The 11,351-nt window shown below is 39.6% G+C and overlaps 2 protein-coding genes across 4 annotated transcripts; one reads left to right on the top strand and one right to left on the bottom strand.

Moving 5' to 3' along the window:
• Positions 1-1,618: 1,618 nt before the first annotated feature.
• sgcb (sarcoglycan, beta (dystrophin-associated glycoprotein)) lies at positions 1,619-4,642 on the bottom strand. Of its 2 annotated transcripts, none has more exons than XM_040128889.1 (6): positions 4,538-4,642; positions 3,550-3,759; positions 3,231-3,416; positions 2,917-3,108; positions 2,373-2,504; positions 1,619-2,244 (listed from the first exon to the last, which is right to left on the bottom strand). In XM_040128889.1, the coding sequence occupies exons 1-6, from the start codon at positions 4,550-4,552 to the stop codon at positions 2,044-2,046; spliced, it is 936 nt and encodes a 311-aa protein (XP_039984823.1). In that variant the 5' UTR covers positions 4,553-4,642; the 3' UTR covers positions 1,619-2,043. The 2 variants fall into 2 exon arrangements, with proteins under 2 accessions (XP_039984823.1, XP_039984822.1); XM_040128888.1 differs by lacking the exon at positions 4,538-4,642 and adding an exon at positions 4,468-4,536.
• A 1,143-nt stretch (positions 4,643-5,785) lies between these two features.
• spata18 (spermatogenesis associated 18) lies at positions 5,786-10,839 on the top strand. 2 transcript variants are annotated; one of them, XM_040129176.1, is made up of 12 exons: positions 5,786-5,882; positions 6,680-6,785; positions 6,920-7,035; positions 7,214-7,332; positions 7,598-7,693; positions 7,780-7,914; positions 8,045-8,276; positions 8,417-8,575; positions 8,685-8,860; positions 9,310-9,433; positions 9,560-9,634; positions 9,928-10,839. In XM_040129176.1, the coding sequence occupies exons 1-12, from the start codon at positions 5,796-5,798 to the stop codon at positions 9,982-9,984; spliced, it is 1,482 nt and encodes a 493-aa protein (XP_039985110.1). In that variant the 5' UTR covers positions 5,786-5,795; the 3' UTR covers positions 9,985-10,839. The 2 variants fall into 2 exon arrangements, with proteins under 2 accessions (XP_039985110.1, XP_039985111.1); XM_040129177.1 differs by lacking the exons at positions 5,786-5,882; positions 6,680-6,785 and having other exon boundaries at positions 6,963-7,035; positions 7,191-7,332.
• Positions 10,840-11,351: the final 512 nt, after the last annotated feature.

Genomic DNA, 11,351 nt, shown 5'->3' with positions numbered 1-11,351 from the left:
AAAGCAGAATTTTTCATCACATAGCAGTTCATTGACTAAAATTAAGACTTTAATGATGTAAACTAATACAGTTAAAAAACATCACTCACCTGTGTATCCACTCTTCAACAAGCTGACAGGAAACTTGTGACTCTCTTTTTACACCCAGAGTGCTTTCAGTGTATTAACTTAGGCTGTCTCCAGCAGTTTCTGAGCAAAGTCTGAAGTATATTTTGCTGCGTCTAGCTTAATATGCACCTGCCCAAAGACGCCATTCTGTAATTCATTCAATCATTTACATGTCTAGTTAATGTCTTACTGTCATCGTTTTCCTCTTTCTGTATGATAGATAACTGGTCCTGAAAATTTATGGTGAAGAGAACCATGACCTGGCTGCGCATTCTATTAGATAGTAAAACAGCGTCATGAGGCACAGTGTTCTTTTATGGTTTAAAATGACCATATAATCTCTCTCGACATTTACTGAAACCAATGATAACAGGCTTCACATAGGACAATGTTTCTTTATTGAAATAAACATAGCAATGCAATGTTGTAATTTCAAATCAGGCTGGTTGCCGTTTTTTTCTGTTTTCCATTTAGTGAATCAAAAGCACTCCATTCTTGCACAACAGACGTCAGGTCTGTAATGCTCGGAGAACAACTACTTCATGACATTAATAACAAAGGTTCTCGACATCAGTACTGTTATAAAACAGACAAGACAATCCAAAGCAAAATAAAAGTCAAATCTTTTATACTGTATTGCACAAAGTTCAAACCACTCAACATAGGCTTCAAACAAGTTACTGATGATTTAAATTCTCCTGACATTCACAAACATTTAAAGAGATTTGCATTAATCTGTAGTGTAACTTAGTAGTGCAAAACACTCTTAATCATTTTTTTTTCAATAGTAGTATAGTAGTACAGTATTATTTCACTGTAAAAAAGCATTGAACATATATATATATATATATATATATATATCATATCTCATCCCTTGTAAATCCATTGGCATGTGCATGATGGACAGTCCAAGATGTGTAGAAAGCGACCTGTTTTGCTTTAGCATTACTGGATGTACTACAGTTTATCCCAAATTCTGTGCATTTCACCAGCAAGTATTACATAGCTCATTGTAATCTTATAGTGTCTCACACTTGTAAATAAAAATAATAAAGAAAATATCAAACACAGCTGCCAGGAACAATGAACAGCAAATAAAATCATATACAACGCCTCTACATGGTTTGTACATTCAGTTGGCAGTTTATTAGGTCCACCTAGCTAAAACTAATGCAGTCTAATACAACAATCCTGCAATAAATCCTCCTTTCATGAAGGTAATAATGTTCAGATTTAGGGAGATGTGGATTGAACTCGAGTTGTTGAATTGTATGATATTATAAGGACAGGTGTTTCTATTATTTTGTCCACCCTATTTATATCACTGAGGGGAGACTAAAAACAGAAACACCTCTCTGTATAATGCAGTACAGTTCAGCAGCACCACAAATTGCAGCCTCCAAAATGACCACACATTTGAATCAACACCTCTCTGAAATTATTTCAATAAAAACTGAACATGATAACCTTCATGAAGGGAGGATTTTTTTCAGGACTGTTGTATTAGACAGTATTAGTTTTAGCTAGATGGACCTAATAAACTGCCAACTGAATGTATATTAGTAATACTGGACGGTAAGGCAAAAAGTATACTGTAGCTTCCAACTTCTAGCAATGGGCAGTGGAAACCACAGTATAATGTTAAATATAAGAGTGTTACCTGCTTACATGGCATAATGAGGTTTAAATAAAGTAAGCAAATCTTCAGAACAATAAAAATACCTCAGCATGTATGTTAATATCTTTGGCCAAGTGGTAACGATCTGTAACACAATTCCTGCTTTGCAAACAAAATAAAGAATACAGAATTTTTCAGGTGAACTACAGAGGTATTATTATCTGCAAGTTATAATGAATTTCCTATAGAATGTCCTGTATATGCAAATTTGTAATCTGACTTCAGTGGTGAGGTACAGCAGATTCCAGTCCAGACGCTTAGTGAGCTTTTCTACATGGGTTATCTGATGTCTGGCAGCCCATGTTGGGATATTTCACCTGTACACGGAAGAGAGTCCCATCTGCACACATGCAGAGCTTGTACCTCTCCTGACCCTCATCGAAATACACATCTCCTGCGGAGTTAGGGATGCGTGTGGCATTGAACATGACTGATCCATTGAGGATGATGCTGTTTTCCTGCAAAGAGAAAAATCCATAATCTATGTATTCTCAGGGTCTCTTCTTCATCCGCTTTACACTGTATTTATACAACTGTTTGTTTATTGTTACGCAGCAAATCATATTAAATACATTTCCATACTCACAGCCCTGAGCTCGATGCCTCCACCCATTTTGAACTCTACAGTCCGGCCCATGATGTTGACTCCCTCGTTACCACGAATAATAGCCTTGCTGTCCCCTCTGATGTTCAGGTCAGATGCTGCACTACTGGTGATCTAAAATCAGAGACAAATAGTGACACATTTGCCAACACTATAAACAGCATATACAGAGGCCTTGGATACTCTTTAGACTCCATTACTGTTTTTCCATATGAGTGTTATTTATTATTAAATTAAAATATATTTTTGTCATAAACCTGCTATCACAAAGACTACTCCATAATTACAAACTTCAAGTTTTGAGAATTATCTGAATATTGAAACACTGTAAAAGCACTGCTGTTGATGATGAGAGCTTTGAATCTTCTTGAAACTAGATTTTATCAGCATTGATAGATTCCCAAGCCCTGATTCTCAGATTCTCCTAGGCCCTGATAGTACTTTGTGCACAGGATGTGAAACACTGACATAATAAATGAATGGCTTTTTATTACAGCTTTCAGAAAGTTCTTAGCAACATACACACCCTTTCTGTTGAAGCCTTTTTAACACTGAGGACTTTGACTCCTTTGGGCAAATGGAACTCATGGTTTTCAAAGTCTGTACTGAAGAATGTGGTCTGTGTGCGAGGGTCTGTGAAGGATATGCCAACATCACTGACGACTGAGGTCTTGTCCTTTTCTACACTCAGCTTAGTAGTGCCTTGCTGGAACACAACCTGGAACAACACAAATAAAATAAAAGAGAAGAGTTCTTAGAGTATGAGTTACGACAAAAAATTTGTCATTTTCCATTTTTTGAAAGGCATAGTCTTCATTGTAAATATACTCTGTTTCTCACTGGGTTATCGTTGCCAACAATGACCAGGTCCTGGTCCTTACGGCCTCCTACTGTGCTCTTGTGCAGTGGGTGAACGATGCCCATGTCCGCCTTCTGTTTGAACCGCAGCAGGCCAGTTTCATGGAACTCCATACTGTCGCAGCCATTCGGACCAATACGGATCACTGTCCATATTACTAGTGTGATCTGAGAGACAGTAAAAGACCATGATTCACAGTTCATGCAACAACACAGAGATCACTCGGTGTCAAACATAATTTTCAGGAAAGTCTAATGCAGAGGATCCATGGACAAGAACATTTAGGCTTGTAGTACTCACAATGAGGTTAATTAAGGCAAGGAGGAAGAGGAGGACGATGATGCAAACAGCCATGTTTCCCTTGCGTCCTCTCAGCCCTGTCTTATGAAGACGCTCTTCTTCTATGGGTACATAGCCAGCTTTAAAGTTACTGTTGTGTTCTTTGTTGATATTACGTCTTTCTATAGCCTTCTCTCGCATGGACTTCTTCACTGGCCCATTGGAACTCTCCTGGAAGGGAAAACAATCTTATAAGACTAAAATCTGGAGTTTAGAGTACAATAAACAATCAGTAATTCATTTTAACACATCAAAAGATAACAATTTCCTTACAAATACTTTTATAGTCCCATGATACCCTCTACATAGACAGACCGGTTGACCTGTTAAAATCCAATTTCCACCTCCATGCTTAAATCCATTCACCTCACACTCAGGGTATTTTACACATAGCTGTGCTGTTTTTCATGCATTTCGCTCTCAGACTAGTAAAACTGTCTTTCTTCGTGTATGAATGTCTCCACCTATCTACATGTAGTGCCCATGGCCATAACAAACTTACGGTTTGAGTCCCTACTTATTTTCAGTGTCTCTTGTGCTCTGCGTTGGAATGCATCTCTGTTAAATGCCCCGCGACTCCCTGTCTGTGGCCACGACTAAAAATAAACTGCACTTAATTTAGCAGTGAAAATGGAAATAAACTCAATTTTTCTTATTATCATACAGCGTCTATGCTCTCCATATTAGCCATTTTACGTCCTTGTCAAACAGCGGGCCTAAAAGTGCGTAAATAATAGCATTTTTATTTCCAAAACGCTGCCCATAATAACGAAGCGGAGGCCAGTATTTACTACACTGACATTAATATTAGGGCCTACAACAAAGCCCCAAACATTTATAATTGTTTAAATCTTATTACTCGGGAGTATATGTCATTACCGTTTTAACGAACGTTTGAGGATAAAACGGAGTAAAACGCAAGAAACAGCAAATATTGGACATAACGGACCTGTTCAGACGCCATGTTGACCCTCCCTCTCCTGCTTGCAGAGCGACAGGGGGCATACCACTTTTCGCAGTCGAAGGTGAAAAAGCTGGTTGTGGTGTGAATTACTGAATGAGCAGTAATTAACTATGGATTAAAAAAAAAAGGTCACGAGAAGCCGCACGAGAGCAAACACAGGGCATTTTTATTTGGAGTGCGCGTGTCGAAAAAGGAGACATTCCCGTCACAATAAAAGATGGTCCGTTCCAAGTTCAACCAACCAATGACAGAAAGATCTTAAAATAGAAAAAACATGTCCATTCATATTTTCCATAGGTAAACTGCCAAACCGACCATTACATAGGACTCAATGCGAATTCCACAAGCTCTCCTTCTAGGCTGTTGGACGCAGCATTTTTTTTTAAAACTCACAAACCACATTAAGTTAAAACAGCTAGCTCGAACAACTAAAGGCACTGGTTTAAGTGTTATTCTTTAACACCTAACTTCTCAATGATACAGCAGATTGAAGCAGATTCATAGAAAACCTAGAGTGTGTGGGAAAAGTGTGTGGCGACTGCAGATTTGGAGAGTGTATGGATTGAATTATGTTTTCGGCCTTAACTTTATTATTATTATAATAATAATAATTATTATTATTACTATTTTGCCTACATTGAATACATGCCTAGGCAAATGGGCATCGTCACCGTATCTATATACTATACTACATAGTTGTTGTGCTGCTTGCCTCCAGTCTGTAGTACTCCGCATCTTGTTCTTGGTTTGAGGGTAATATTACTCACGGTGATCAATTTAGGCTACTTGTTCTGGTGTCTCGATGTTGTAATGATATAACAACACTCCCTGCACGTGTAATTCAATTTAGTATGGCCTTCTGCATTATAATCGGATTTAATCCAACACAGTCACATCAGCAGCATATCTGTGTAACTGACCCGCGGGGTTTACTCTGCGCGCCGTCGGTGTGACATTACCATCGTATTCTCATCACTGGAGAGCAGAAACCTGCAGAGGACCGACTGAGGGAGGGCCGCGCTCGTAGTTCACCCGTCGCGAGTTCAAGCGCCGCGTGGTTCGGTCGTCGGCTCGTCCACTCGCTCGGTTACCACGACTGAGGCGGTGCTTGGCATCTGCGTCGTAGGTGGAGAGAGCTGCCAGGACAGGAATTTTTTTTCTGTGCTCCCCGCACAGATTAAAGGCCGCTGTCCTTTCCCTGGGGCATTTTTAAACCTCCGAGGATTAGTTATTGTGGACGGATATGGCCGACACTTTAAGGAGACTGACCAATACATCTTCCTTCAGCGTCTTACAGGACAAGCTTGAGAGCTGGCACAAAGACTACAATGTAAGTTCATCAATAGGTATTGACCGACCTAAATCTGTCTTCGGCCAGTCTAGCTATCTGTTCCAGGATGGTTATCTCCTGAATTAGTGGCTATAAGTTACATCTATATATACTCGAAATTTAAGTTTTGGTCAAAGGGTTGCAGGTAACGTTACACTCTTCCTCTAGAAATTATTAATGGCTTTGTTTACTCCTGTCAGCTGGCTAGTGTTTCAGTATTTCTAGTAAAATGGAGACTTTTTTACCTATTATTATATTAGCTGTGGATAACGCAATTGAAACGCAGTGTTTTGGAAATGCATGAATTTATTTAAAACATTACAGCAAAGGAATGCACTTGTCTAGATTACATTGATTTCCCGGGGGTAGAGTTTGGTTGCTATGGACGCCAGTCGCCATGGCTACGGTCGGACTATTCCAAAGATCTTTTACTTCAGTAGTAAGATAGTTCACGTCCTGTTACTTCCGGCCGGTAGAAAGCCCACTGGAGCAGTGCTTGGCACAGAGACCGGAAGCAATTGGTCAACACTTCAGCTATAACCTAATTATAGTATAACCTCAATATTTAATCGCAGGTTTTACTATTAATGCACACAACAGTCAATTTATGGACTTAGAGCAAGCTTAAATGATACAGCCTGTAACATTGTACAATTTTAAATGATTTATGATTTTTAATGTAAAAAAAAAAAAGACTGACAGAGTGGTTACAGTCATCTCCCCCGTCACCTCATGTCACACAGCAAAGGTTCGTCTTGTTTACTGGCATATTTTCTTTGCCATATTCATCCTCCCAGGTCAGTTCCTGTGACCAGAATCTGAATAGATGTTGTGAGCTGATTGAATTAACCGCCAAGATCCAGGGCCAGCTGTTTGCTATCCTCAACCTCACAGCTGCTGAAGGTAAGCCTTACGGTAAGCTTGACATTTGCAGTTTAGGACTTTGTTTTCTTCTATAAAGCATTATCCAGGTTATAATGGCACATGAATAATTAAACACATACTCTGTTTTTTAAATATCTGTCCTCATGAATCAGGTGGACACTATGCTGGAGTGGACACTCTCAAAACACGCCTGCTGCCATGGCTCGGAACCTGTTTCTTAATGGCAAGGTCCTCGGTCACTGATGACACCAGTCTACAGCTCATCCAGGTGATTTTATATCTTTTATATGAAAGAATATCTCATTAACATGCATTGAAATAATATTAATTTAGTGTAACACAACTTCTTAGAAAAAAAAAAATGTGACTATGTTAAAATAATTCAAATCTCTTTTCTTCTATCGTGGCATTCTGTTGTTGTAGTTACTGTACGTGTTTATTATCAGGACTCAGTGGAAAAGGACAGGAGGATCAGGGAGCTCTCTGCCTCCCATGAGAAAGACATGCAGAAGATGGAGACTCAGCTGTGCTCCACTCGCTCGCAGTTGGACTCTGTTAGAACAGAGTGAGTCTTACAAATATAGACAGCATGTGTATACTGACTAGGCACAAAACAGGAGAGTTGTGGTAATGGACTGCAGCCAGCCAGAGTTTCCTAACTTAACTTGCACATCTTTTGTATAGATATAATTGATAGATGATTGGTATGGCTACAAGTCCATGGACACACGTTTTTTCTCTCTTTACATCCTATCTCTTTGAAGCCTGAATTACATGTATTGAAATACATGAAACATACTATTACATTTTCTGATCATGTGTTTTAACAGATTGGTTGATGCGCAGAAGGAACTGGATGAGACAAAGAGCAAATCGGCAACCACTCTGCTGGCCACTGAAGATGAAATATTACAGCTGAAGGCAGAGTGGGTGTTACAGTCACAGTAATATACTCATTTTCAGATGCAATATATCTACATTTCTGTTGATTTGAAGTGTGTCTGTGTGTCAGTTTGCGATCCGCACATGAGCAGGAGGAGATTTATAAGAAGAAGCTGGATGCTCTTGATGACAACGAGCATCAGATTCGCCTGCTGAGAGATGAAGTGTCCTACCTGAACACAGAGAAGGCCATGCTGCAGGAGAGGTACTCACGTATACCAAGTGCAATAATGCAAATACTGGATATACACAAACTGACACTGCCACACAGAACAATGTCTTAAATGATGATGTAGTTTTTATGTTTCTCTTTCCTTTCTTTTCCCTTCTTTCAGGCTGGTGAGAAGTCGTTCTCCGAGCCCCTTGCCCAGAATCAGCCGCTCTTCTAGCCCCATGAGGAGTGAGTCACCCACCAGAGCCCAGCTCACTAACTCCTCCCGCCATGCACGCCTCGTATCTCGCTTCAGTGACCTGTATGCTGTGGAGCGTCTGGAGGCCCAGACCCTGCTTCGACGCTACATTGTTGATTTAGAGATGGTCCAGAAAATTATCTTCATTGCTGTCGTGGTATGCTTGTAATTATTTTGAAGCCACCTGTAGATATGAACAGAAAAAAATGAAAGTTAGATCAGGGTTGTATTTGATTGGTGATGTAAAGAATGCTTTGCTTTAAAGTGCTGCTTTTTTTGTGTGTTTTCATCTCTTAGGAATCCTTTAAGACAGCAAAACTAGCCTACCGTCAGTTCAAGCTGCGTGTGAGAAAGACCTTGTCTCCATCCCACTTTGGGCCGGAAAGTCTAGAGGATGCAGCTGTGGACTACATCGTCAGAAATTTGGACCTATATGATGTGCAGGACAGTGTTAATGTAAGGCTAAATTCCTCTCTGATTTGTCCTCTGCATGAGTTATGAACCAATGATATGTACTTTGACACTTAACAAAAGGTGTATCTGACTGTGTATTTCCTCTCCCCAGGGTGTGGTCAATGCCATGAATGTGAACCCTCGGATCTCCTTCCCACCAGAAGTGGACTTTGTCCTCATCAGTACCTTGATCAGGGAGTCATGCAGGGTGGCCTTTGCCATGCAGACTCTAGACCCCCCACTAGACTTGGCCTTTGCCAGTGATGGAGAACTTTACAATGACAACAAGTCAGTCCAATATACAATACTGTGTCTAAATCCTGTATTAGGGCTGCCCAGTTTTTTTGTTTTTTTTGTTTTACAGCAATTTGGCCCTAATGAAAGTCTTTAGAGAGTAAACTGTGGTGTTCATTTGGTCAGTTATGATGTACTTTAATTATATAGTGTTTAAATGAACTTATGTTACATTTCCAAACAATCAGTTTACAGCGGCGCCTTATGAACTGCAGCCTATCACCTCGGTTATTTGATGTCTGTACCAGTAGATGTCACCCTCAACACACACACACACACACACACACACACACACACACACACACACACACACACACACACACACACACACACACACACAAATACAGACGCGCACGCACACACGCACACACACGCACAGCACTCACACATACACACTCATAGCTCTCCCTCATAGTTTTCCCCTCCCTCTCTCTCTCTGACAGGTATTGTCGTAGCTATGACTCAGAGTTCACTGCTCCTCTGGTGATGTACCATGTGTGGCCGGCCTTGGTGGAAGGAAATGCTGTAATAGTGAAGGGCGAGGCTGTCACTAGAAGAGGTGCTCTGGTACTGAATGAATATTACATCAGAAATAGCATTGTTAATTCAAGTGTTGCTCTAGAGATTAATGTAAGAGCATGACATTAGATGGAAAGGCTCATGCATCTACTGGTGATGTGCCTGTTTTTGCAGTGGAGTAGAAGCCAGAGCCGGAGCAGGAGTGCCAGCCCTGCGCGCTCTCGCTCTCTCAGCCCAACTCGCAGTCTTGTAAGTCTTTATAATATCTGACAGTCCAACCAGCCACACTGAAACACAGGCACAGTTTGGGGTTTGGTCACAAAAGTAATTTCCTTACGTTTCGTTGGGCTTAATATTGATCAGATACGCAAATTAAGTTTTATTTCAAATTCAAATGTATCATTTTCCACTTAACAACATGCATTCACACCAATGGCGCTAAGGGTATGTACCTCCAAATCTCTGTTTTATTTGATTGAATTTTTTTAAGCTTAATTTACTCCACAATTGTAGGTATAATCAACATTATTATATTTTTTTAGGCATTTAACAGCAAAAGAAGCCTGTCTCCTGAACGTCTCACAGCTAGTCGCCTGTGAACTCTGGCCTCTCTTTCAACAGGACAAGAAACTACACCTGTACTTCATGTCCATAACATAAGGTCTGACATATTTTCAATTCTGGTTACTCCTATGTCTGCTTCCACCAAATAAAGCAATCAAATCCTTATATACTGTAGTGTACCAACCAAAGACTGTTCACAGTTTACATTGTCAGAGGGCAGTTTTATGGGACTCAGACAACTACAATACATAAGTATATTACAGATGAAGCAAAATAGCCTGGCAGCTAACTGAACAGTTGTCTTAATTTACTATATTTAGTCTTTGACTAGGTTTTTGATAGATACTAAGAGTGTTTTAGTGATAATCAGAAACTTAAAGTACATTTTTCAGGGGAAAACTAGACCAGCACAGTAGCACTTTCTTAGTCTGACAGCAAATTATAGCAACCATATTCAAAATGTAGCCCCTGTCCTTTTCACCAAAACCCAACACCTATGACCTACAGTATGGTGCTAATGATCAGTGCTAACTTCAACTGTGACTGATATTTTAGTATTAATGGTTGCTGTGTTTCTTTTCTTGATTTTTTAAAATTTCTTATTTTCATTTATTGGTGCTGTTGTTTTATATTTTGAGAAATGATATGACATGACCTCGTGAGGCTTCAGAACTTTTATTGCGTCCACAATAACTAGAGATGGTAATGCCTTTAAACTCTGGAAAAGGTGTTTTTTGTGTGTGGTTTTTTTTTCAATCAGATTTTTCCAAACAGTAGTTTGTCATTGTGTACAAGAATATGACCAAAAACTGGTTATTTTGCAGCAATGTCTGGATGCATTCAATAGGACATGCTATATACATTTCTCATTTATAATTCATGTATTGTATATCCCCAGTTACATTATCATATCTGATACTACTGTACTTAATCTGCCTTTTAATGGCTTGACTTTACAAAATATAATAAATTTGATTTCACTATGATTTAATTTGTGTTGTGTGATGAATATATTCTTTGACTGTGCCGTCTATGATTGCTTTTTCAGTTTTGGTTGAATATGTGTTTTATTGACTGGATAACAACACCTGTCAATACCTTTAAACACTGTTCAGAAAGGCAGCTTTACTAATGCTGGTATGGCATCGTAGTGCATCAAGACCAGTTAGAGTTGAACACATGCAGGGAAAAAGAACTCCACAATAGGCTCAATAAATCCCCCAATTCACATTTCCTGTAATCACAGTTTTACTACTATTCTATTTTTACGAAAGATGGCGCTGCTACTCCATCATTAAAGAGAGCCCAAGTGCTAAAACCACTGCAGTGGTTGCATGTAGCCCTCTGCTAGTTAAGTTTCTGAATGTTTAGTTTTCATTTCATAGTCATGTCAAACATTTGG

The sequence above is a fragment of the Xiphias gladius genome, chromosome 6 (genome assembly GCF_016859285.1).
Source record: "Xiphias gladius isolate SHS-SW01 ecotype Sanya breed wild chromosome 6, ASM1685928v1, whole genome shotgun sequence".
Classification (NCBI taxonomy): domain Eukaryota; kingdom Metazoa; phylum Chordata; class Actinopteri; order Istiophoriformes; family Xiphiidae; genus Xiphias; species Xiphias gladius.
Note: the sequence above shows the minus strand (reverse complement) of the source record. Positions and strands in the feature narration are given on the sequence as shown.